The following is a 20,097-nucleotide window of genomic DNA, read 5'->3' as shown; positions in this document are numbered from 1 at the left end:
CGTCTTATCTATAAAAAGGATCAGAATCAGAGAGTTGTAAATTAGATTTTTGAGAGATTTGACTGTTCTTGGTTCATAATTTTCTTTTTTTTGAAAACTAGATAGATCTCATAAATGATTAAATGTCCTCAACAGGGAGGTTACAAGAAAAGACTGCCTTAGCTAAAGCATCCGCCTGAAGGTTTTTGTTCCTAGAAACATGATGAAAGGTTCTTGGTTCATGATAAGGTTAATAAAATACTAGTAAAATAGAGAGTAACTCAAGACAAGAATTGATCAAACAGTCTCTTCGTTATTTCTTTATCACTGAGATTGCTCCCTTAAAATCGACTATGTCAATGTCTGCGTAACAACTCTTTGAGACTTACGACGCGTCACACGACACCGAGCTACATGTCATACTTGCAGCATTGCTACTCTCATCGGGAATAAGCATACACCACTCCACGTTTGAGATCAAATTTTCAGTTAATGTCAGGTGAGGTCTCACTTTTCAGTTGTCATGGTATTATGTTTTTGATCTTTACATACATAATAATTGGCTAAACTGATACTACGTTACTAACAAGAAATCTTTCCAACAAGCAACACAGCAAAATGCAACTCCTTCAATATCAGTGGCATTATTTTTTTTTAAGTCAAAATTGTAGCTTTCTTCTTTTGTTCAAAGACTGTATATGAATGTTGAAAGACAAAAAAAAAAAAACTCAATACACCGATGCTTTCCTCGCCCGGCAAAATATCTTGAAACTTTTAAGAAACTCCCAAAAAAAGTTTCGTTTTTTTCAGAGCATCATTTGAAGATTGCAATACCTGTAATTGTTCACCTGAAAGGAAACTGGTAAAAAGACCAGAAACTTATGATTACTTCTGTCTCAGATCTTTCTCATATGTCAAGGAGAAGCCTCTGGGGATCTTCCACAACATCCTTAATACGGCGCAAGAAATACACAGCCTCTCTTCCATCAATTAGCCTGTGATCGTAAGTCAGCGCGACATACATCATTGGCCTTGGTACTACGCTTCCTCCCACAACCATTGGACGTTGCACAATCGAATGCATTCCAAGAATAGCAGACTACACATGAGATATAATTTTTTTTGCAATTAGTTAGGAAACAATACCAAGTTCCTCTGTCAGGTTTTTAGTATCGAGAGGATAGAACCGAACCTGAGGAGGGTTGATGATAGGAGTGCTTATGAGACTTCCATAGACACCACCATTTGATACTGTGAACGATCCTCCTGCCATCTCGTCGATTGATATGGTTCCTTCATTAGCCTTCTTAGCAAGACCATTTATCGTTTTCTCAATGTCAGCAAAGTTCATTTTGTCAGCACCTCTTATGACTGGAACCACGAGACCCTGGAATACAATACACAAAGAAAATGAATCAATCAATACTACCCCAAAAGTTCAAGATGATATATGTTTCAATGTTTGGATATCTCTATCAAGAGAATTGCGGAAACTAACCTTAGAGGTACCAACAGCGATACTGATATCCACATAGTCTCTGTAAATGATATCATCTCCGTCAATAACTGCATTTACTACTGGTTGGTGCTGGAGGGCACTGACAGCAGCCTAAAATAAACAGTTGAAGAAGATTATTTATGCGGTTGAGTTCTGATATGTTAATTAGTTCAGGATACTTTTCAGTATTATAAGCATACTTTAATGAAACCAGACATAAGCCCCAACTTCACTCCGTGCTTTTCAAAAAATGCATCCTTGTACTGAGATCGGAGCTTCATCAGATTAGTCCTGCGTGAGGATGAAATTTTTTGTTAGTGAATTGAGAGTTGGGTAATAATACTTGCACTTAAAGAATTGCAATGATAAAGAGGACATATCAACATGGGCTGTTATCTGTAACTCACATATCAACTTCATTGAAAGTTGTCAGCAACGCGAAAGTGTTTTGAGAGTCTTTCAACCTAGTTGCCACCCGTTTGCGAAGTCTTGTCATAGGAACCTGCAATGTAGTTAGATAGCATATCACCAAATCATATTCACGTACAAAAAGCTTTTCCTTTCATAGAGAAAACACACAAAACATTATGTAAGTAAAATCATAGTGACATAGTTTGCATACCCGTCTTTCCCTATCCTTAGGAGGAAGCTGCGGTTCTTTAGCTGACTGTTTAGGCGGTGGTGGCGGTGACGGCGCCTTGGGTTTCTCTGCAACTTTAGTACTTTCAACTTTGGGCTTCTCAGCAGGAGTAGAAGGCTTGGGAGCAGGTTTCTCTGGTATCTTTTCTGAGGGTGCAACATGAGCATCGGCAGACGTAGAAATTATGGCAACCTTGTGTCCCGGTTCTACAGTATCTCCTTCCTTGACTAGAAACTGCATAAAAGAAACACGGAATTGGGCATAGGAACACAGGAGAAGAAGCACAGGAACAATAAACGACACAAATATTTTACCTGTTTGATTACACCACTTGCAGGGCTAGCAATATCAATTGTAACCTAAAACATAGAAATAGATCAAACACTAGTGTTAGGAAAGCTACACCAGCTACCAGCCAACATATATTGGGGAAAAAAACATGGAGATAATAAAACAAGCAATTGTTTGGTACCTTGTCTGTTTCAATTTGTGCAATAGCCTCGTCAGCCTCTACTCTATCACCAGGTCCTGCAAAAACAAATTTAGAAGCACAGACAATAGTAATATTAGATACATACATGCACCAGAAAGAAACAAGCAAGAAGACAATGCAAAGAAAAGCATACTCTTCAGAAAATTAGCTAGGGTTCCATCTGTAATTGATTCACCCATGTGAGGCACAACAGCTTCCACAACATCCCCTGCAATCACAATACAAGGAACTGTCAAAAAGCATAGAATTACAGGTTACAGTAACAGTTGAGCCACACAGTTCATAACAATCAGAATGAGAAATGAAATGAACATTGTAGGTTCAGCAGGGACAATATTGAGGGGGCAGTTATCAAAGGTCACTTGACTAAGCCACTGGTGTTCCAAACGTGGTAAAAAATCAAAATAACTTGACATAAAGGAAAATTTCCATCTGGGACAATCATACCACTATCAGATGAAAAGGGCCTGACCCATCTTTGCAAAGCTGTGCCTTGGTAACCGCTGAAAACAGTCCTACACAAATGAATACAACATTTTTAACGAAAAATTGTGGGAGATATGATTCTATAGTCTATAACATGAACAAAAAGAAAAAGCTTCCTAACCTTGAGCACTCTGAACACCCTGAAAAAAGATGCAAATAAGAGAACAATTATCAACTACACACGCCTCAACTAGTCGAAAATGTAAAATCACATAAAAGAAAAGAAAAGGGAGTAATAATAACCTGGACAAGAACGACGGTGATGGAAGCTACAAGCATTGTTTCCACGAGGCACCAGCGTCTGTACAATATAAAAATAAACAACTGAATATACAATAAGAGAATCAACTGAAATGTCCCCAAAAACAAAACAACGTGAATCATGAATATAAATATAGTACCTGTGTAGCTGAAACAGAATGAAAGCTCTGAGCAGACGCTGCAACACGAGAAGATTGCAGTGATTTCCCCAATCCCTGAAAGAGAGAGATCAAACTTTTTTTTAAAAAACCTACCACATCGGGAAATCAAACAAGGACGAATGAATCTAAACACTAACCGAAGCAGAAGAAGAGCCTCTACTGGAAGCTCTCCTAATAACAGCACGCAACATCATCGCACCAAATCTCTGCATCATTTTTAAAAAACCAACAAAAAATAGAGATGTCGGTGAGATTCAACACTCGTAATCGTAAACAAAACAAAAAATCATCGGAAAATGGAATCATGTGTTCATCTGCGACAATACTTTTCTCAAAATCAGAAAACCCAAATAGAGAGTGTTCAATCGAACTATTCCAAACCAAAAAAAATAGCTCAGATTCGTAACTCTATTGCGCGATTCTTAACAACAACAAGGAAATTGAAATCAGAAGAGAAATCGAGAAATCTAACCGAAGAGGTGGAGAGAAACTTGAGCGCCGAATGAGAAAGTTAGGGTTATGCAGGAAAATTATTCAAGGAAGAGAGAGAAGGAGCTGAGGAAAAGCATATGACCTTTCTCATCTTTGAGCAAGTCACAAGAATATGGCAAATTCACTGTATTTTACACGTGTCCATTTTCCTTTTTCCTTCATTTAAACGAATAATTTAAGATCTCTACGATTATATAATTTATTACAAATCTGGGATTCAGTTTTATTTGAACTCTCGAAAACGACGCCGTCAGTAACACCAAACAGCTCATGGGCCCAATAGCCCATATTATTACCCAAGCGAAAATAAGCGAATTGTTTATTAAAACGATGCCGTTTTAATTCGTACTTTCTGAAACACTTTCACATCTTGTTCATTTCCATTTCCATCAGATTTTACTTTCCTTGTACATATCCTTCTCCTTCATGATATATTTTTTTTTTTTGGGTAAACGTCTCCTTCATGAGAAAGACAAATAGACAAACCTTCTTGCATCGGGGTACTTAATTGACCTCGAACGGGTGAAGAGTCATCTCCAGACGGAGTTATTCATTTTCAGTCCAGTCTGGTGGAGAGTGCCATCTGACAAAATCTTCCAAAATACAGCCAGGATTTGCTGCATAATAAAGAGGTACAGATCTAAACAATTTCATCCCAGCTACAATTTTGTTTCCTTGTATGAGTGCTTATTATATTCCTAACATCAATAGGAGTGTTCGTTTTAAAATAATCATCAAATGAAGATCCACGAGGTCTTCATTGTCCCCTTGTTTGATTCTACTATTATTCAGGTCACCCAACATCTGATTTGCCTCCTTTTTTTTTTGTTTTATTTCTGGATTGTAATTGATTGCTTAATATGGTGGATTCATGAATCAGGAATTGCATAAGTTTCTGACTTTAAGATTTCCCACTACTTGTTCTTCAATCTTTTCGATGTTCTTCTTAGGGTTATGCTATTTGGTTTCGCTGAGCTATTAGATTTTGACCTAAAGTTCCTAACTTTTGGCATCTTTAGACTTTGTTTTGTCTCTAATTATGGTCTTTGATTTGTGAAGTTACCAGAGAAGTGAAATAGATGATGAGTCTTTGTTTAGATCTTCGTCTTCTTTCTCTTAGTTAGTTCTTTTTTAACTGATACAAATTGTTCTAAAAATTGGTTGCAGATTGTTTTGAAACTAATTGCTCCAAGCTCAGTTTTAGCTCAAGATGGATACTACTAGAGATGATGAATTCACATTCTCAAAAGTAAGTTTCCACCCATTTTCCTGAGGATTTCAGTTTGTACAAACATGAAAGTTTTAGAATTTATGATTTGATTTGTGGCTTGCTCCATTTTGAAAGGTTGCGGGAGCAGATAGTGAAGTTGTTATTGAGGCAAAAGAGCTTGCATCAAATGTGGGAAGTATTACCCTTGACGATGGATTAGATCAACCAAGCAATGGTCTTATTTGGAAAGATAAGTCTCTTCCTCCAAAGGAAGAGAAAATAGGTTCTTTGTCTTTCGCGGTGATTGATTCTTCATCTTTAAAAAAGCCGTCCAATGAATCATCTGAGACTTTTAAAACTCCAGCTAGAAAGCCTGTAACTCGTACCAAAGTTCCCTTTGAAAAGGGTTATAGCCAAATGGATTGGATGAAACTTACACGAACACATCCGGATCTTGCGGGTAAGCAAATCTTTCTTTAGTCGTCTTTTCCTAGACCACATTTTTGATGTGTTACATACATGAAGCGGCAATGGGTTTTGCAGGACTGAAGGGAGAGTCAAACAGGAGGCTTATTCCAATGGATGAAGTAAAGAAGCACAGATCAGGAGATTCTATGTGGACTGTTTTGAAAGGTCGTGTGTACAACATATCACCTTATATGAATTTTCATCCCGGAGGTGTAGATATGCTGATGAAAGCGGTTGGGAGAGACGGTACACTCTTGTTCAACAAATACCATGCTTGGGTCAATTTTGATATCTTACTTGAGAAATGCCTTGTTGGAGTTTTGGATGAGACCAAAGTGAAGAAACAAGAAGCCTAATTGCTATTTGCTAAAAGGCTGAGATGATCATATACTCGTGTAGAGGTATTTACAAGTCAATAAGAATTTAAATAGTGTTTACATTCTGATTCTTCAAATGAAAACGTTGATCACTATATATGTATGTACTGTGTATTAGACTTTGTTAAAACTCATTGATGTCAATATATTCAAAGCTTCCAGAGAATCATTCATCACAATATGTGATTTTCCCTAAGTTAAATATTTGTTTACAATCTGTGATTGCCCCAAGTTAATCTCAAGTCAATGTTCCATTACAAGTATTGTTTGTATCAAACTAGGTTGACTTACCATTACCCAATCACAAAGAGGGCAAATTAAGAACAAAGTGTTTTGTTTTTTTCTGGCCAATGAGATCTGGACAAAGCTTTTACATCTTATTCACTTCCATTTTAAATTTTCCCTTCAGAAATGTTGTAAATGAGATAACTTTACAGTTACCAACCAATTGATCAACTTAACAACCTAAAGACCGACAAAACCAAAATACCTGAGACATTACTCAAAAAACCAGATGAAACAAATCAAATAATTAGGAAGAATTCAGACAGGAGTCACATTTTCATGTCTAGGAGGTCTCTTTGCAAACAGATTGCCATCAAAAAGACTAGAGAATGATTGGCGCGGGCTAGGTTCAGTGCTTTTCTGTTCACTTTCTGATGGAACTCTTGTCTGCTTTCGTTCTTTACTACCGCGAAAGATGAAACCGAGTCGCTTAAACCGGCGTTTCGTTTCGCTTCCACTTGATGGCGAGTCCTCTGTTTGTTTCATTGATCTCAAAACTTCTTCTGGACGTAATAACATTGTTTCCACGGTCTCGTAGACCTGTTATGAACCAAAAAAACAAACCACGTCTTTAGTTTCTATTTTAATTCTACAAGTTAAAATGCAATTAGAATGTCTGGTTACTTTGACATCTAATATAACGTTCTGAAATCTCTTAAAGTGATAGGTGCATCTTTATTTTGAGATTTCCGAGCATGTTTATACGTTGTTGAATCTGTGCACAGCTCTAGTAAGTACCTGGCAGAGATCATCAAGCTTATCGTTCCATGCGCCTCCCTGACAAATAGCAACCACATAATCCTTGCATTCGAAGAAAAGCTTTGACAAGTCATCGTTTGCAGCTAAAACTGGCTCCACCATCACAAAGCCCAGGGAAAGCTGAAAATTTTAAAACCAGTCCAATCGTCAAAGTACTGACTACAGCTAAAATCCTATCTGTTAAATCAACGACATCCGTAGTAGCGCAAGTTAGAGAATTTGATGTTGTTATTTTTCAGTTTCCTGGAGATTAATGAACCTAGTTCTAAGAAGATACTACAACATGAATTTAGGGATTCACGTGTTTACAAACGCCAATTTATAATGAGGAAATGTGCATAGTAACTGAAGAATCTTCTGTTACATAAGGTGTCAAGGGATGTGCCATGACCTTACAGATAGAGAGCTTAAAGAAATAATACGCAATTTGATAGGAAAAACTTACTAGTGAAACAAACAGCTGCTCGAAAAGTTCAGTGGCTGGAATGTCTTCCAAACAATTCAAGATTCCTTCTCTATTATGAGCAATGGACAAGATCTCCATGAGTGATCAAATACAGATTTCACTACATTTAAGATGACATGTTATTGAAACTTACACAGCTAAATCTTCATCAAAGAGAGGTGCTTGTTTAACAGCAGGCAATGGTTTAGCTGTTTCCCACAGCTCGCGCCATAAGTTACCTAATAATAGGTTAAAAATATTAAAAGTTGGGAAGACCCGACTTGGAATATTCGAGTTATGATTTTAACACAGAAAAACTGGGGCATGGGTAATTCACGAGAGAAAGACAAATATATGAGAAAAAAGACAAACCTTCTTTCTGCATCCGGGTACTTAATTGACCTCGAACGGGTGAAGAGTCATCTCCAGACGAGTTATCATTTTCAGTCCAGTCTGGTGGAGAGTGCCATCTCACAAAATCTTCCAAAATACAGCCAGGATTTGCTGCCTAATAAAGAGGTACAGATCTAATCAATTTCATCCCCAGCTACAATTTTGTTTCCTTGTATGAGTGCTTATTATATTCCTAACATCAATAGGAGTATTCGTTTTAAAATAATCACCTTGAAAGCCTGCATGTCAGACAAGAGTTGAGAACATCCAGCCCCCATGCTGAACCATAAGAAAGACAACAATCCAATCTATCAAGATAATTGGATATCTGAAAAATGTCTCAAATATTAATGAAATGGAATATATATATTATTAAGCCAGAAAACACGTCTATTATTTATTTTTTTGGTAAATAGAAAACACGTCTATTATTATTTTTCATCTAACACATCTAAAACACTGTTCCTGGTCTTTCAGTTACTAACTCAAAATATAATAGCAGATTGTTTAACCTTCAGATATAATATTGCTGTGGCATATAAATTTTATATCACACTACGACAAACAAATGATCACACTGACCTCCCTGTCCGAAGTACTAATTCCTCTGTTTCTCTAATAAGATCTTCTGTCAACAGGGGACCTTCCTACATGGATATAAACACCCTATGACTTCAGAGATAGAAAAGGTAGCTACAGTTTTTTATCAACTGGGACTGAAGTTACAAACCTGGGTTATTGGGGCATACACAGGCTCACCAGTTTCCAACATTGTTAAGTTCTCAACTTGGTGATAAATTCCCAGGCGGAGTATGAGTTCTCCAGAGTTACTTTTAGCATACAAAAGAGAAGCTGGAGACCCCATTGCTTCTGAAACGTCTGAATCTTGATTGGCTTGCCTCATTACCGCATCTAATGCTTCAGAAGCAGCTAAGCAGCGTGCTTTCCTGGCAAGACAGCAGTTTATAACCTGTAACCATTGGTGCAGTAGGCAACTTTTCAAATCTGGAGTCTTGTCTAAAGGTATCCATGGTATAGGTTTCTCTTCATTCCAAAATCTCCTCATCTGCACATGTAGATTATTAGAGGGAAATTACAAAACTAAAAAGAGCTACAATATGTCACATTCTGTTGTAGTGACATATCAAAGGACGTTAACAAACAGAGTGAACTGTCCACTAAGAAAAGTGAAGAAGGAACTAAAATGAAAAGAAATATTCTAAATCCAAAATCTGCAACACAAAACTTACTTCATCAACCACCCTGCACCAGAACAAAGCCATTCTCCTTGGTGTTGTAAAACTTCCAATTACTTCAGCTAGCTTAACAACAAAGCTACTAGGGGGAGCAGCATGAAGATCTTTTGCGAAAGATGCTTTGTTGGCAGGAGACTCCAAATCAGAGACAATCTTTCTGCTGAGGAAGCCACTATCTGTAGAGCATTTGCAAAGAGGGATTTATAAATAGCTGTATCTTATAGTTCAATGAAGAAAAATATCTCCATCTAAGGCAAACCTACCAACATTAAACAAGGCATTTACTAGAGAAACAAGTTTATCTTCATCTCCTGAATCAAAACCAAGCTTATCCTCTTTTTCACCAAGAACCAGCGATTTCACTGCAGAGAGGCTCAAGCCGCTCCTCTCCCTCACTGGTGATGAACTTCCAGATGATGCAACAAAGTCTTTCACAGTCTTGGCCCTTTTTCCCGCTCTGGAAAAACAAAGTCATTGCAAAATGCTTTAGCCAGAGAATACATAAATGGGTGAACACATATACTACAAATTCAAACCTCAGTGGGTATAAACTACATGAAATAGAAAGAGGGAACGATCTAAACTGTGTTAAAACTTATGTATCAAGACTCACTCGATTGCTGCAGCCAGCTGCTTCACAATGGATGCCAGAGGAATGTTGTTCGCATCAACGGCATTTAAAGATTCTACCACGAAGCCGACATCAGATGCCTAGAAATTGGCGTCCAAGTATTATCATATAAACACAGAGAAGTAAATAAAGTCTTGACTACAGGCAAATAGCATGTTTGTAGCAGCAAAAGCGATCTGAAAAACTGGAGCAGTAATACCTTGGCTTCTTGTTCTTGCTTGGCTTTAAGAATAAATAAATTCTCGTCATAGAAAGGGGCAGCCATGGTTGAATCCTCAGCTTTGTCTTGATCTTCAACTTCTTTTTTCCCAATTCTCAAGTTTTTCAGTTTGTTTTGCCACTCTTGCTTCTTCCTAATATGTGCAGTTCTCCATCCCTGAGGCTTCACTTCATTCTCCTCCTGTTCCCAACAATTCCAATTAGCAGAAACTAAAAAAATGTATCAATGCTCAACACTCACATAGCATTTCATCAACATCATCATAAAAAAAAAAAAATCGAACACATATAATAACAACAGTATAAAGCTCTTTGACATACTTCAAAATGGTTCAAGTAAACTGCTTTTTTTCCTTCTTCTCATCATCCCAAATAAAAAAACACACATCTATCTATGTTCTGCAATTATTCTTACATGGGTGAGAGAAGAGCAAAGTGAACAGCTTACTACTTGTCAATCCCAAAATTTCAAATCCTTTCAAAATGTATATAATCATTCATATTCTTTTCCTATTCACTTTCCCGAGAACTTTTTTTCTAAATTCGAATCTATATCATACTATTGCACAAGATGAATTGATTCCATAACTGTGCAAAGAATACCTTAGAGTCATTCTCATTCCTTGATGATTGCTTCTCCTCCTCTTCAACAATTCCAATTAAACAAAATCAAATAAACATCACGAAATTGAATTGAAGTTTGACTCCAGAGCGAACGATAGATTTGAATTATGACAAAGAGAGAAGAACCCAAAAATAGAATTCGAATTAATCCAAACCAGAGGTCGAGCGATAAGCATCAAAAATCTATTCATCAGTCAAATTTTAGTAAATGAGAGAAAGGAAGAAAACAAAAACAAATTTTTAGTCAAACAGAAGCGGAAGCTACGGGAAAAAAAAATGGAAAATTGAAATTATATGTACCACGATCAGATTTGAGATCAGTGAAGACGCGCTCAGCTTTAGCCGCGGCGGAATTGAAGGCGGTTCTAGCTTTAGAGACAAAGGACGGCGGCGCCGTCTCCATTATCGTGCGCACCTGTACGTGCGCAAGTTATTAAATTTTTTTTGTCTTTTCTTTTTTTTTTGTCAACTACACGACATTGAAAGATTGAGGAAATAGAGAAGACGATGAAGATGAAGATGAAGATGAAGGAGGTGAGATCAACGAGCAAGACGAATTTACGAAGCCAATTGTCAATATTTAAATTATTTTTTCCTAGATTTAGTACTTGAAAAAAAAAACTGAGAGAATAATTTTTTTGCTAGCAATATGTGATTTATAGTAATGTATTTAATACAGAGAAATTGATTGATGATATAATTACGGATGGTTTGCCTTGGGTGAAGCTTGATAAAATCTCATCTTTCTATATAAAAAAATGTAAAAGAAATCGAATTTGAAAAAAAATGAAATAGTTGTGGATAACAATAGAAACATACATAGCATTCCATAGATTGCTTTCTTTTATGAAATTTTGTATCAGTTTGAGTTCTCTTGTCCTAGTTATTTATATAGTATCATCATGTTTTGTATTAGTGTTGAAATGGTCCAAACTCTTTTTGTGTGGAAATTCAACATTTTGGGTAAAGTTGCATGTTGTTTTATATAAACATTCTTTAGTAGTAGTAGTAGGAGTAGGACTGATTCCATTTCGATTTTTTTTTCTAATTGTAATTTAAACGTACGTTGCTATCATCTAGGCATGTTGTAAAGAGTGATGCGTCGGTCTTGCCGTGTGATCAAGCCGGTTTTTATATTTATAAGTCGGAATATAACCAAACCACAATAGATTATCCATTAAAAATACCAAAAAAAGAAGAAAAAAATTGATGGTTTTGTTTGACGGGTAATTTATATATATTAGGTCGTGAAGGGTTGGTTAATTTGGTTTTGAATGGGCAAAGGACCCTGACTTTGATTATCCTTTTACTAAGCATGGAAAAAGAAAAAACCTAATTTGACTCGGACCATTTCATAGGGCCGAGATAGCTTGACTCATACGTTTTTAACCAATACATTATAAATTGTAGCTAGTAGTAGGAGTACTACTATATACCAACACAAACTAATTCTATTGGAGTATAATGTATTATGTATGCATATGCATGACTCGGTATGAAATACTTATCATTATCCAACTAGGGTCGTTTCTAGATTTTCGAGTTCCATTGAAGATTTTTAAAAGAGTTGGAGCCCCTTCTTTAATATAAACACAAATTGTAAAATATATATATATATATATATAGCAGTAAAGGTTAAGTACCACTGTTTTTGAGTACTTAAGTTTATTAGTTGGATCATATATCCTAATCTTCGTATTGGTTTAAGATCTTGCAGCTATTGTTAATGATCGCTCTCTTTCGGATCTTTATACCATAGTCAAAAGGATCACATGTGATTCTCTTAGCATTTATTGGTCTTGGGCCTCTTGGCTTAATAGAGAAAATGAAATAAAAATAAAATGCGGAAATAATTAATCAAAACATTAACGAAGACTTAACAAGATGCGGGGATAGCTCAGTTGGGAGAGCGTCAGACTGAAGATCTGAAGGTCGCGTATTTTGTAAAAAAAAATTTTTAAATCCATTTCTTCATATTGAAAAGATTTTGGAAAATTTTATGATAGTCAAAAGAAATAGTATACCCGAAGACACTCAAGTCTTATTACTCTCGTAAAAGAAACTTAAAATCTCGATTGGTCGTTCCATTACATTCAATTCTGTAATGACATCTCAAGTCTCAATACTTATGTTCAATTATATAGAAACAATTAATAATTGTGATCAGTAGTCAGTAGGTATAAGTTTCTGATGTACTTATCAGTAACGGCTAATTAATTACTGTTTTCTTTTAAGCTTTAATTGAATTAAGTATCCATATATTAATGTTTTGCGAGTCATTTTCACACGATATCTAAATATCATGCATGACCCATCGTGGCCTGACAAGTGACATCCCCACCACACGACCATTTTCAAGCTAAATAAACGCCGTTGTGTTGATATATAAGTAAACCTTAATTTGGAGATGTAGACTAGCTAAACCGGGAACAATCGGAAAATGAACTTGGCCGGTGGAAACCGAAGAAGATGAACACGTTATAGATCTTAGACCCAAAAAAAAGAAGAAGTTGCAAGGACGTTTTAATAGGTCGATCTTTCAAAGTTTCTGAAGGTACAACTCGGATATACCGGTTTATGAAGTTTTCGTTTAGAATATATCATTAAAAATAAATAAATAGCAAAATGAGAAAGGAGAGTAAATGAATATTTTAAAAACTCATATATTTCGTTGGTAACAAAATTAGTACGTATACTTGATTACAAAATCAAGTTTCCAAATCCCCATTTGTCTACTTGATTATGTACTCTTCCCCACAAAAAAACAAAGACCGAAGCCGTGTGTAATACATATATTGATCATGTAGAGACCAATTGAGTAAGAGTTATAGGAGACGAGTAATGTGTATTATCAGATAACATAAGATCGACGATGGTCCGAGCAGCAGCTTCTGTGGGATGACCGTAACGATCCCAAAAAAGATATTTGCTTCTGTCTGAACACAACTTTGCCAAGGGAAGACAAGGAAGGTCTGCGTTCAACTCGCCATTTCCACAACATGCTGATGTCACGTCGGCAAAGCCTGAAATTTAAGAAAAAACGACAAAACGGTTTAGTTTGGTTCTTTCCGTGTTAGATACACGTTGGTTCAATCTTGTTTGCTAGCGTGCATGTTAATTTTCTTCTTTCTACAGTTCATATCACCACTTTGGTTTGGTACGTGGATCATGTGTGTCCCCTCATCTTTTATAGTGATCCCACTTGGAACTTTCGGTTCTTTGGCATTTGTAATAAAAATAATTGTCTTACTTAATAAAAAAAATATATATTTCCCTGGTATTTACTAGCGGTGATGAGGAAATTTTTAATATCCAAAATATAAATTCTCTCAACGTACCGTAAGGGGTAGGGTTGGAGATAATGTCATGTAAGGACTTGAAGTTGTCAAAATAAGTGTAAGTCATTGAGCCTTGAACCTCTTGTTTGAGTTGTTGCAGCATCTTTACTAGAGCATCGTTGTACAAAGAGCACCACATGTTTGCATTTTCGTCACATTCATGGATTGTCGAGTTCTTCGCTCTTTTCCCCGGTGTACAACCGATTTTTGCTACTCCGACTATAAGGAATCTACGCGCTCCGCTATCGTGAATTCTCTGTTGATACAATTACTCAAGAAATTTAATCGAACTTCTAAAGATATATATAACCAAGAACACAAATGTTCGATATTCAATTTTTTTTTTGTGTACCTTTAATTGCTCTTTGAGTTTGTCAGCCATTGATTGTGTGTATTGTTGAGGATTGCTTTGTTGTCGGAGTTTGAACGATCCAAAGTAATCGAAAAGATCGTTACTTCCTATAACAACAGTGAATAGAGATTTGGATAGGTGAGCTTGTGCTTCTGATGGTCCAAGCTGCATCGTGAGATCATTATGAATAGAGAACCAATTGTTCACTTGCTTTGACAAGGGAATAGCTTGTCCCTGAAACATATAATTACGGCCATTAACAACTGTACAACAAAGATGCGGGGATAGCTCAGTTGGGAGAGCGTCAGACTGAAGATCTGAAGGTCGCGTGTTCGATCCACGCTCACCGCATTGATTTTTTTTATTAAAAATTTTCATTTTTTTTTCTAATGTTTAGTTGAATTATAAAAAAATTTATACCTGATGATAATGAAGAACATATTTGAAATAAAGCTGACCATCGAATCAATACTCTATTTCATTAATTTCCAGATTTTTGAAAAACATATAATGGAAGAGAATAACTATAGTTTAAATAGTTATAAGATATATAGACTTACAAGCTTTTGGTCGGAACTATTAAAGATTCCGGCTCCACCGGAAGCAAAATTGACACCGGTCACGGCGGCAGATTTTCTCTTCTCCCGTTTTAGTAGGCCTCTAAGTGAGAGGTACGGTGGCGGTAACGGTAAACCAAACTTCTCAGCTAAGCAACCCAAACCAAAAAAAAAAGACAAAATTTTAAATGAAACTCGATGATACTTACAAACATTCACCTCTACAACTAATTAAATTGTTAGAACTTTGTGTAACATTATCTTTATAAAAAATTATTATACTTTTCAACGTATGACCGTTTTTGGTTTTTTTTTTTTGTTATGACTTATGAGTGAATTATATTAAATATTTTTAATGGCCAGCACGTCACGCTATCTAAATCGAACCAATCGTTGTCTGCCATTACATAACATACCAACACTATTTGATTCATATACAAAAATAAAAATAAAAAATGACACCGGAGAATGGTTAATAATAATAATAACTCACCGATAGCATCGGCGGCGTTCTTGCCGTTACAGAATCTTCCGGTGGGTTTACTGTTGGGGAAATCGACGCCGTTATGTGGATAGTTAGCTTTGGATATTGATATTGGTAAGTAGTTATTGTTTCCGGCATCAACTAAAGAATCTCCGAACACGTATACCCCCGGAACCGAAGCTAATTTCCCGGTCGCAGCTTCTAAACCGGGAAATGAATCGAACCGGAGCAAACCAAGAAAGAGGATAAAGATGGTGAGGAGATGTGTGTTGTTGTTCGTCGGCATGTTTTTTTCTTTTCCGGCGAACTCTTTTAATGTTGCTCCGAGGCTCTTGGAGTTTGAGTTTGTTGTATGAGAAGAAGATATGTAAACCTTAGCGAGTGAGGTTTATATAGAGAGAAAGAGTTATGTGAATTTGACGTTATAAACGAAATTTACAAAAGCAGAAAAAAAAAAAAGACTATAATGTGAAAGAGGAAATTTTTAAAAAGATCAGAGAGAGGCAGCTTCTTTTGTTGTCATTGTCAGACAGACCATGATTTATGTCACTTAGTTGTACTATGGTGACTGTTATGGAAATTTCAAATTTTTGTTACAGTGTCTTAGCTTCTTGCACCTAAAACATTTAGATTCTTAACCAATTTTATATATCTCAACATATATAATCTTTTGCTTATGTATCAACTGTTGTTTTATGTTGATATTAATGTAAAATTTTCATATTAATAAGAAGGTTTGGAATTACTTATAGAATAAGCAGAGTTTATTTTTTTGCCAAATTTGTTTAAAAGGGGAAACACGAAAGAGTTGGAAGTTTCTATACGATTTATTGTGGTTTTTTATTTAGGTAAGCAAATATAGATATTTATTGAGTTCGGTTAGTTATAAATAATATTCTTTCAGTTTCATATAATTATTGTTAGGTTTCTATATTATTTATTGTGCGTTATATTAAGGTAGTTAAATAAGTATTTTATACATTGTTTTTTTTTTGGGTAAGGAGTATTTTATACATTGTGTTGTTCGATTAGTTTAATAAATTTATTTACTTGCATTAGAACTTTCATTAGTTTACTAGGAGTACTTTTATTTATTGATTTACCTTTACCATTTTCTACTTTACTTTTCTACAAAAATGATTATAAATGCGAATTATCACCATGTATTTTTAGTCATATGAAAGTTGGATTTTGGACAAATTTCTATAAGATAAAATATTGGGTTTGATCCGAAATCGTAATGATCGTGAGATACATGATCATCATTCTCAATTATTTCTTATGCAAACAAGTCAAACTTCTACATTTGTTTTTTTTTTCTAATTGTTATTATCATTCCAAGCCATATTATAATAATATGTCTATGGATATAGTTTCTTGCACTATAGTTGTGATGGTTACCACCATAACTTCCAAACGTATGCGTTTTTTAGCCCATGCAATCTCCCATTTCCATTATCTAATTATATTATATACTTTTTATAAATATATTACGCAACTTATTATTGGTATGTTTGATTGAATGATAGAGATTTGAGTCAACCAAAATCTGACGAGTAACGCGTCTAACGAATCAATTACATAAAAAGTAAAAACTTGCGAGACAAAAAAAAGAGATCTAACTCTGTCTGAGTCGATTAAAGTTTTTGGTCGGTTAGAAGAATTCTAGGCGAAATGGTTATAAAAGTTAGATGTTTATAATTAATTAGGTTTAGTACTAATTAGGTTCATAAGCGTCATATGATTCAACCATGTAAGATGTCAAAACAATTCACTTTGTATAGTTGTAAAAGATGTCAAGATAAGTCATTACTTCATGAGCAGTTTCAGTTCGAGGTTTTTATATGATCATCATACTATGGTTTTATAGATTCAACTATTCAAGTAATTTCAAATCACCAAGTTCAGACTCGTTTCTTGTCAGTTCAATAAAGGAAGAAAAAGATGATTCGTCAGTCACTTCATGAACTGATTTTTTTGTTTAAAGTCAGTTTTAACGCGTGTTCCCATTGTATAAATTTTGTATGCATGTATTTTGTTTTTGCGTTGAATTGTTGAGAAATGAGAAGTTTTTTTTTTGGAAAATTGGCGTAGTATTTTTTTTAAGTCAATTTACAACAGACTTTAAGTTGGATTCATGATACTATTTATTCCTAAATTAACTTCGATATTTTTAAAAAGAAATATGATTTGTTATTTCATGTGAAAATACTTTGAAGAGAAAACATTATTTAAAGATGTAAAAAAGGAATAATTTTGTGGATACACCGACCCACACGTCTTCAACTTTTTAGAGTTCAACCTTTTCCTTTACGTTTTTTTTTGTTTGGTCATTTGATTTCGATAATTTCACACAATACGTTTGGGTAAAAAGATGGGCAAAATCCATTATCTTTTTTTTATAAAGTTGTTACAAATTCAAGTATATAAATGTACAAAGACACACAATCATAGAAACTCAACTATTCAGTAGTTGACCAAATGATTTGAAACTATTATACCATAAACCAAAAAAAAAGAAGAAGCAAATCTATAATAAAGAAGTTATTGCAAATTGTAAACCCATGCATTTAGTTTTGGGAATTTCATTCATTTACATTTTGAAGCAAATTTAGTTTGATTTATTGCACAATCAGAAACTTTAATTGTAATGAATAAGGAGATTTTTTTGTTTTTTTTTAATAAAAAAAGGAGAATTAAAAGAAGTCTCTTAATGGGGTTTGTAGGTGGTCATTGTCAGTTTGTCACCGTGTCAACTGGGGCTAATCCCGGCGCACTACTACGCATAGTTCCAGAAATTGCGAGAAAAAACCGCAAACAAAGAAATTAATTCAATTGCATTCACATAAATAACAACAACAAAAAGAAAGAAAATATAATTCGTTCATATCCTATACGTAATGAAAACACGAATAACTTCACAGGAGAAGTCTATAATGCGATTTACAAATATATGTTGTTTTACAAATTTTTCTATTACAATGTATAAATATATGTTTTTTTTCTTTCTAGAGCGACTTTAAATATGTGTTCTGTGAACGACTTTGAAATGTATTTTATTTCCACAAGTTTACACAAATAGTGAGATAGACCAAATCATTTTTCTAAACTATTTCGAAACCTCATCATATCCAGCTAGAGTATTTTACTATTTAGAGCTGGTTATACTTTCGAAGTACTACTTATTAATCTTTTCATGTCCGTATTTTGGCTAGTGCAACTCTAAACATACACCCTATACCAAACTATATATCTTTTACCAGCAAATGTTGAAATACAAAGTTCACCATCTAAAGTAGCACCTTCTTAAACTGTTAAACAGCTCATTAGGAGTGTTTATTTCATCTGATGTATTTCTTAATTTTGGATATTATATAAGTATATAATAGCCAAATATCCCAAGGTTTGGATTTCAGTTTTATGTCGGTATATATACATATACAACAGTCTAGCAAAATGCCAAAAGAATATAAAAACTCTTTCGGAAGATTAGTAGATTACTACAAAATTTTATTCTGTCTTTCTTTTTATTTTCTCCGGATTAGAGTTTTATATATATGTTTATATTCGGGTATATAAATAACATCGAATGGAATAATTGATAAGTTCTGGTACGGTAAAACACAGATTAGGACACTTTGACCTAAATCTAAACTCCTAATTAAAAATATATAGTAGATCACTGCACGTTTGTGGCATTGTCTAAATACCATTCATTAACAAGACTACCAATTACTGTGTATAATATTTCCAACCAAATACGTATACTCTACCGATGATTACGTATCTATGCATGTATGTACATACACACAACTTGTATACAAAGTTGCAAACAACTACGATCCATCTAGAAGTGATTAACATTTGCGGACACGTACCGTCACTAATTATTACAACAAACGAATCAAAATATTGATTAACGGATCGATAGATATATTACTTATAAATAAACGCGAACTAGCTTTAGATAAGGTGACACCTTGGGAAATAGGATTTTCACCGTAAAACGTGGGATCGTCGACGTCGGAGAATCTCAATGTATTGGTTTAGTTTACTTTACAAAACTCCGCTGACTCGGTTCTGATATTGAATATTACGTATCTGTTACGTATATTTATACGTTGAATGTTTGATTAATGATTGATCTGGTATACGCAACGCAACCATAACGTATAAAATATTATGGCCACCAATCACCATTGATATCATACTACTTGTTCCGTTTAGTTTATATGATGCTTAAGCTAAAAGCAAGATGATTGTATAATTTTTACCAAAAACAAAAAAAAAGACGATTGTAATTGTTTTTTTTTTTGTGTGTAATTAAATAAATAAAACTAGCTAGTCCAATCAATAATAAAAATAAGTCAACCAAATACGAGAATACTTGAAAGATGTAAATAATAACAAAACATGAAAAATAATAAAATTCCAGAAAGGTTTTGAATATATATATATATATATATATATCGTTTTGTGTATAAGTCAATGTTGTATAATTCAGTTTTAGGGCTCGGTTATTGTTTGGATTATTGTTGAGTTAGTGTCGTGTTGGGTCATTCATTTTCTTCGTGGGCTCTTTTGTAGTGTTATTCCTAAATTAAAGCTTGAGGGCTAATAATCTTCCAAACTAGCCCAGCAAGAAAACAAAGTCAACAACTTTTTGGTGAGCTTACTAATGTTAGCCAT

At 34.7% G+C, this 20,097-nt stretch overlaps 4 protein-coding genes and 1 non-coding gene across 6 annotated transcripts; 2 read left to right on the top strand and 3 right to left on the bottom strand.

Moving 5' to 3' along the window:
- Positions 1-583: 583 nt before the first annotated feature.
- Positions 584-4,100, bottom strand: LOC17875617 (dihydrolipoyllysine-residue succinyltransferase component of 2-oxoglutarate dehydrogenase complex 1, mitochondrial). The gene is made up of 15 exons (XM_006280370.2): positions 3,991-4,100; positions 3,656-3,724; positions 3,498-3,572; positions 3,340-3,397; positions 3,218-3,236; positions 3,058-3,125; positions 2,744-2,818; positions 2,590-2,645; positions 2,432-2,476; positions 2,100-2,351; positions 1,885-1,979; positions 1,678-1,768; positions 1,478-1,588; positions 1,172-1,366; positions 584-1,078 (listed from the first exon to the last, which is right to left on the bottom strand). The coding sequence occupies exons 2-15, from the start codon at positions 3,710-3,712 to the stop codon at positions 887-889; spliced, it is 1,389 nt and encodes a 462-aa protein (XP_006280432.1). The 5' UTR covers positions 3,713-3,724; positions 3,991-4,100; the 3' UTR covers positions 584-886.
- Positions 4,101-4,492: 392 nt separating this feature from the next.
- On the top strand, positions 4,493-6,244 carry LOC17875448 (cytochrome b5 domain-containing protein RLF). Of its 2 annotated transcripts, XM_023781394.1 has the most exons (5): positions 4,493-4,642; positions 4,722-4,802; positions 5,178-5,259; positions 5,356-5,680; positions 5,764-6,244. In XM_023781394.1, exons 3-5 carry the CDS (start codon positions 5,221-5,223, stop codon positions 6,042-6,044), a joined length of 645 nt encoding a protein of 214 aa, XP_023637162.1. In that variant the 5' UTR covers positions 4,493-4,642; positions 4,722-4,802; positions 5,178-5,220; the 3' UTR covers positions 6,045-6,244. The 2 variants fall into 2 exon arrangements, with proteins under 2 accessions (XP_023637162.1, XP_006281092.1); XM_006281030.2 differs by lacking the exon at positions 4,722-4,802.
- A 172-nt stretch (positions 6,245-6,416) lies between these two features.
- Positions 6,417-11,239, bottom strand: LOC17875634 (rab3 GTPase-activating protein catalytic subunit). The gene is made up of 14 exons (XM_006280081.2): positions 10,978-11,239; positions 10,657-10,697; positions 10,034-10,234; positions 9,817-9,914; positions 9,467-9,660; positions 9,198-9,379; positions 8,678-9,013; positions 8,530-8,594; positions 8,178-8,226; positions 7,927-8,062; positions 7,709-7,793; positions 7,555-7,624; positions 7,089-7,229; positions 6,417-6,890 (listed from the first exon to the last, which is right to left on the bottom strand). The coding sequence occupies exons 1-14, from the start codon at positions 11,078-11,080 to the stop codon at positions 6,609-6,611; spliced, it is 1,983 nt and encodes a 660-aa protein (XP_006280143.1). The 5' UTR covers positions 11,081-11,239; the 3' UTR covers positions 6,417-6,608.
- A 2,085-nt stretch (positions 11,240-13,324) lies between these two features.
- Positions 13,325-15,862, bottom strand: LOC17875476 (GDSL esterase/lipase At5g55050). Its single transcript, XM_006280575.2, has 5 exons — positions 15,418-15,862; positions 14,928-15,073; positions 14,368-14,601; positions 14,016-14,271; positions 13,325-13,700 (listed from the first exon to the last, which is right to left on the bottom strand). The coding sequence occupies exons 1-5, from the start codon at positions 15,692-15,694 to the stop codon at positions 13,477-13,479; spliced, it is 1,137 nt and encodes a 378-aa protein (XP_006280637.1). The 5' UTR covers positions 15,695-15,862; the 3' UTR covers positions 13,325-13,476.
- Positions 14,646-14,718, top strand: TRNAF-GAA. Its single transcript has one exon. It is a non-coding gene; the product is annotated as a tRNA-Phe (tRNA).
- Positions 15,863-20,097: the final 4,235 nt, after the last annotated feature.

The sequence above is a fragment of the Capsella rubella genome, unplaced genomic scaffold, assembly GCF_000375325.1.
Source record: "Capsella rubella cultivar Monte Gargano unplaced genomic scaffold, Caprub1_0 scaffold_8, whole genome shotgun sequence".
NCBI classification, from domain to species: Eukaryota; Viridiplantae; Streptophyta; class Magnoliopsida; order Brassicales; family Brassicaceae; genus Capsella; species Capsella rubella.
This window is presented reverse-complemented; position numbering and strand designations above follow the sequence as displayed.

Excerpts from the sequence above, each read along its gene's own strand:
- LOC17875617 (XM_006280370.2), bottom strand. The coding sequence starts at position 3,712 with ATGATGTTGCGTGCTGTTATTAGGAGAGCTTCCAGTAGAGGCTCTTCT. Across the intron at positions 2,646-2,743 it reads CCTAGCTAATTTTCTGAAGA|GACCTGGTGATAGAGTAGAG; the intron begins GTATGCTTTTCT and ends TTGTTTTTGCAG. Across the intron at positions 1,980-2,099 it reads CTAAGGATAGGGAAAGACGG|GTTCCTATGACAAGACTTCG; the intron begins GTATGCAAACTA and ends ACTACATTGCAG.
- LOC17875448 (XM_006281030.2), top strand. The coding sequence starts at position 5,221 with ATGGATACTACTAGAGATGATGAATTCACATTCTCAAAA. Across the intron at positions 5,260-5,355 it reads ATGAATTCACATTCTCAAAA|GTTGCGGGAGCAGATAGTGA; the intron begins GTAAGTTTCCAC and ends CCATTTTGAAAG. Across the intron at positions 5,681-5,763 it reads AACACATCCGGATCTTGCGG|GACTGAAGGGAGAGTCAAAC; the intron begins GTAAGCAAATCT and ends TGGGTTTTGCAG.
- LOC17875634 (XM_006280081.2), bottom strand. The coding sequence starts at position 11,080 with ATGGAGACGGCGCCGCCGTCCTTTGTCTCTAAAGCTAGAACCGCCTTC. Across the intron at positions 7,794-7,926 it reads TACCCGGATGCAGAAAGAAG|GTAACTTATGGCGCGAGCTG; the intron begins GTTTGTCTTTTT and ends ACCTATTATTAG. Across the intron at positions 7,625-7,708 it reads TTTGATGAAGATTTAGCTGT|AGAAGGAATCTTGAATTGTT; the intron begins GTAAGTTTCAAT and ends TGCTCATAATAG.
- LOC17875476 (XM_006280575.2), bottom strand. The coding sequence starts at position 15,694 with ATGCCGACGAACAACAACACACATCTCCTCACCATCTTTATCCTCTTT. Across the intron at positions 15,074-15,417 it reads GAACGCCGCCGATGCTATCG|CTGAGAAGTTTGGTTTACCG; the intron begins GTGAGTTATTAT and ends TGGGTTGCTTAG. Across the intron at positions 13,701-14,015 it reads CTCCAACCCTACCCCTTACG|GCTTTGCCGACGTGACATCA; the intron begins GTACGTTGAGAG and ends CTTAAATTTCAG.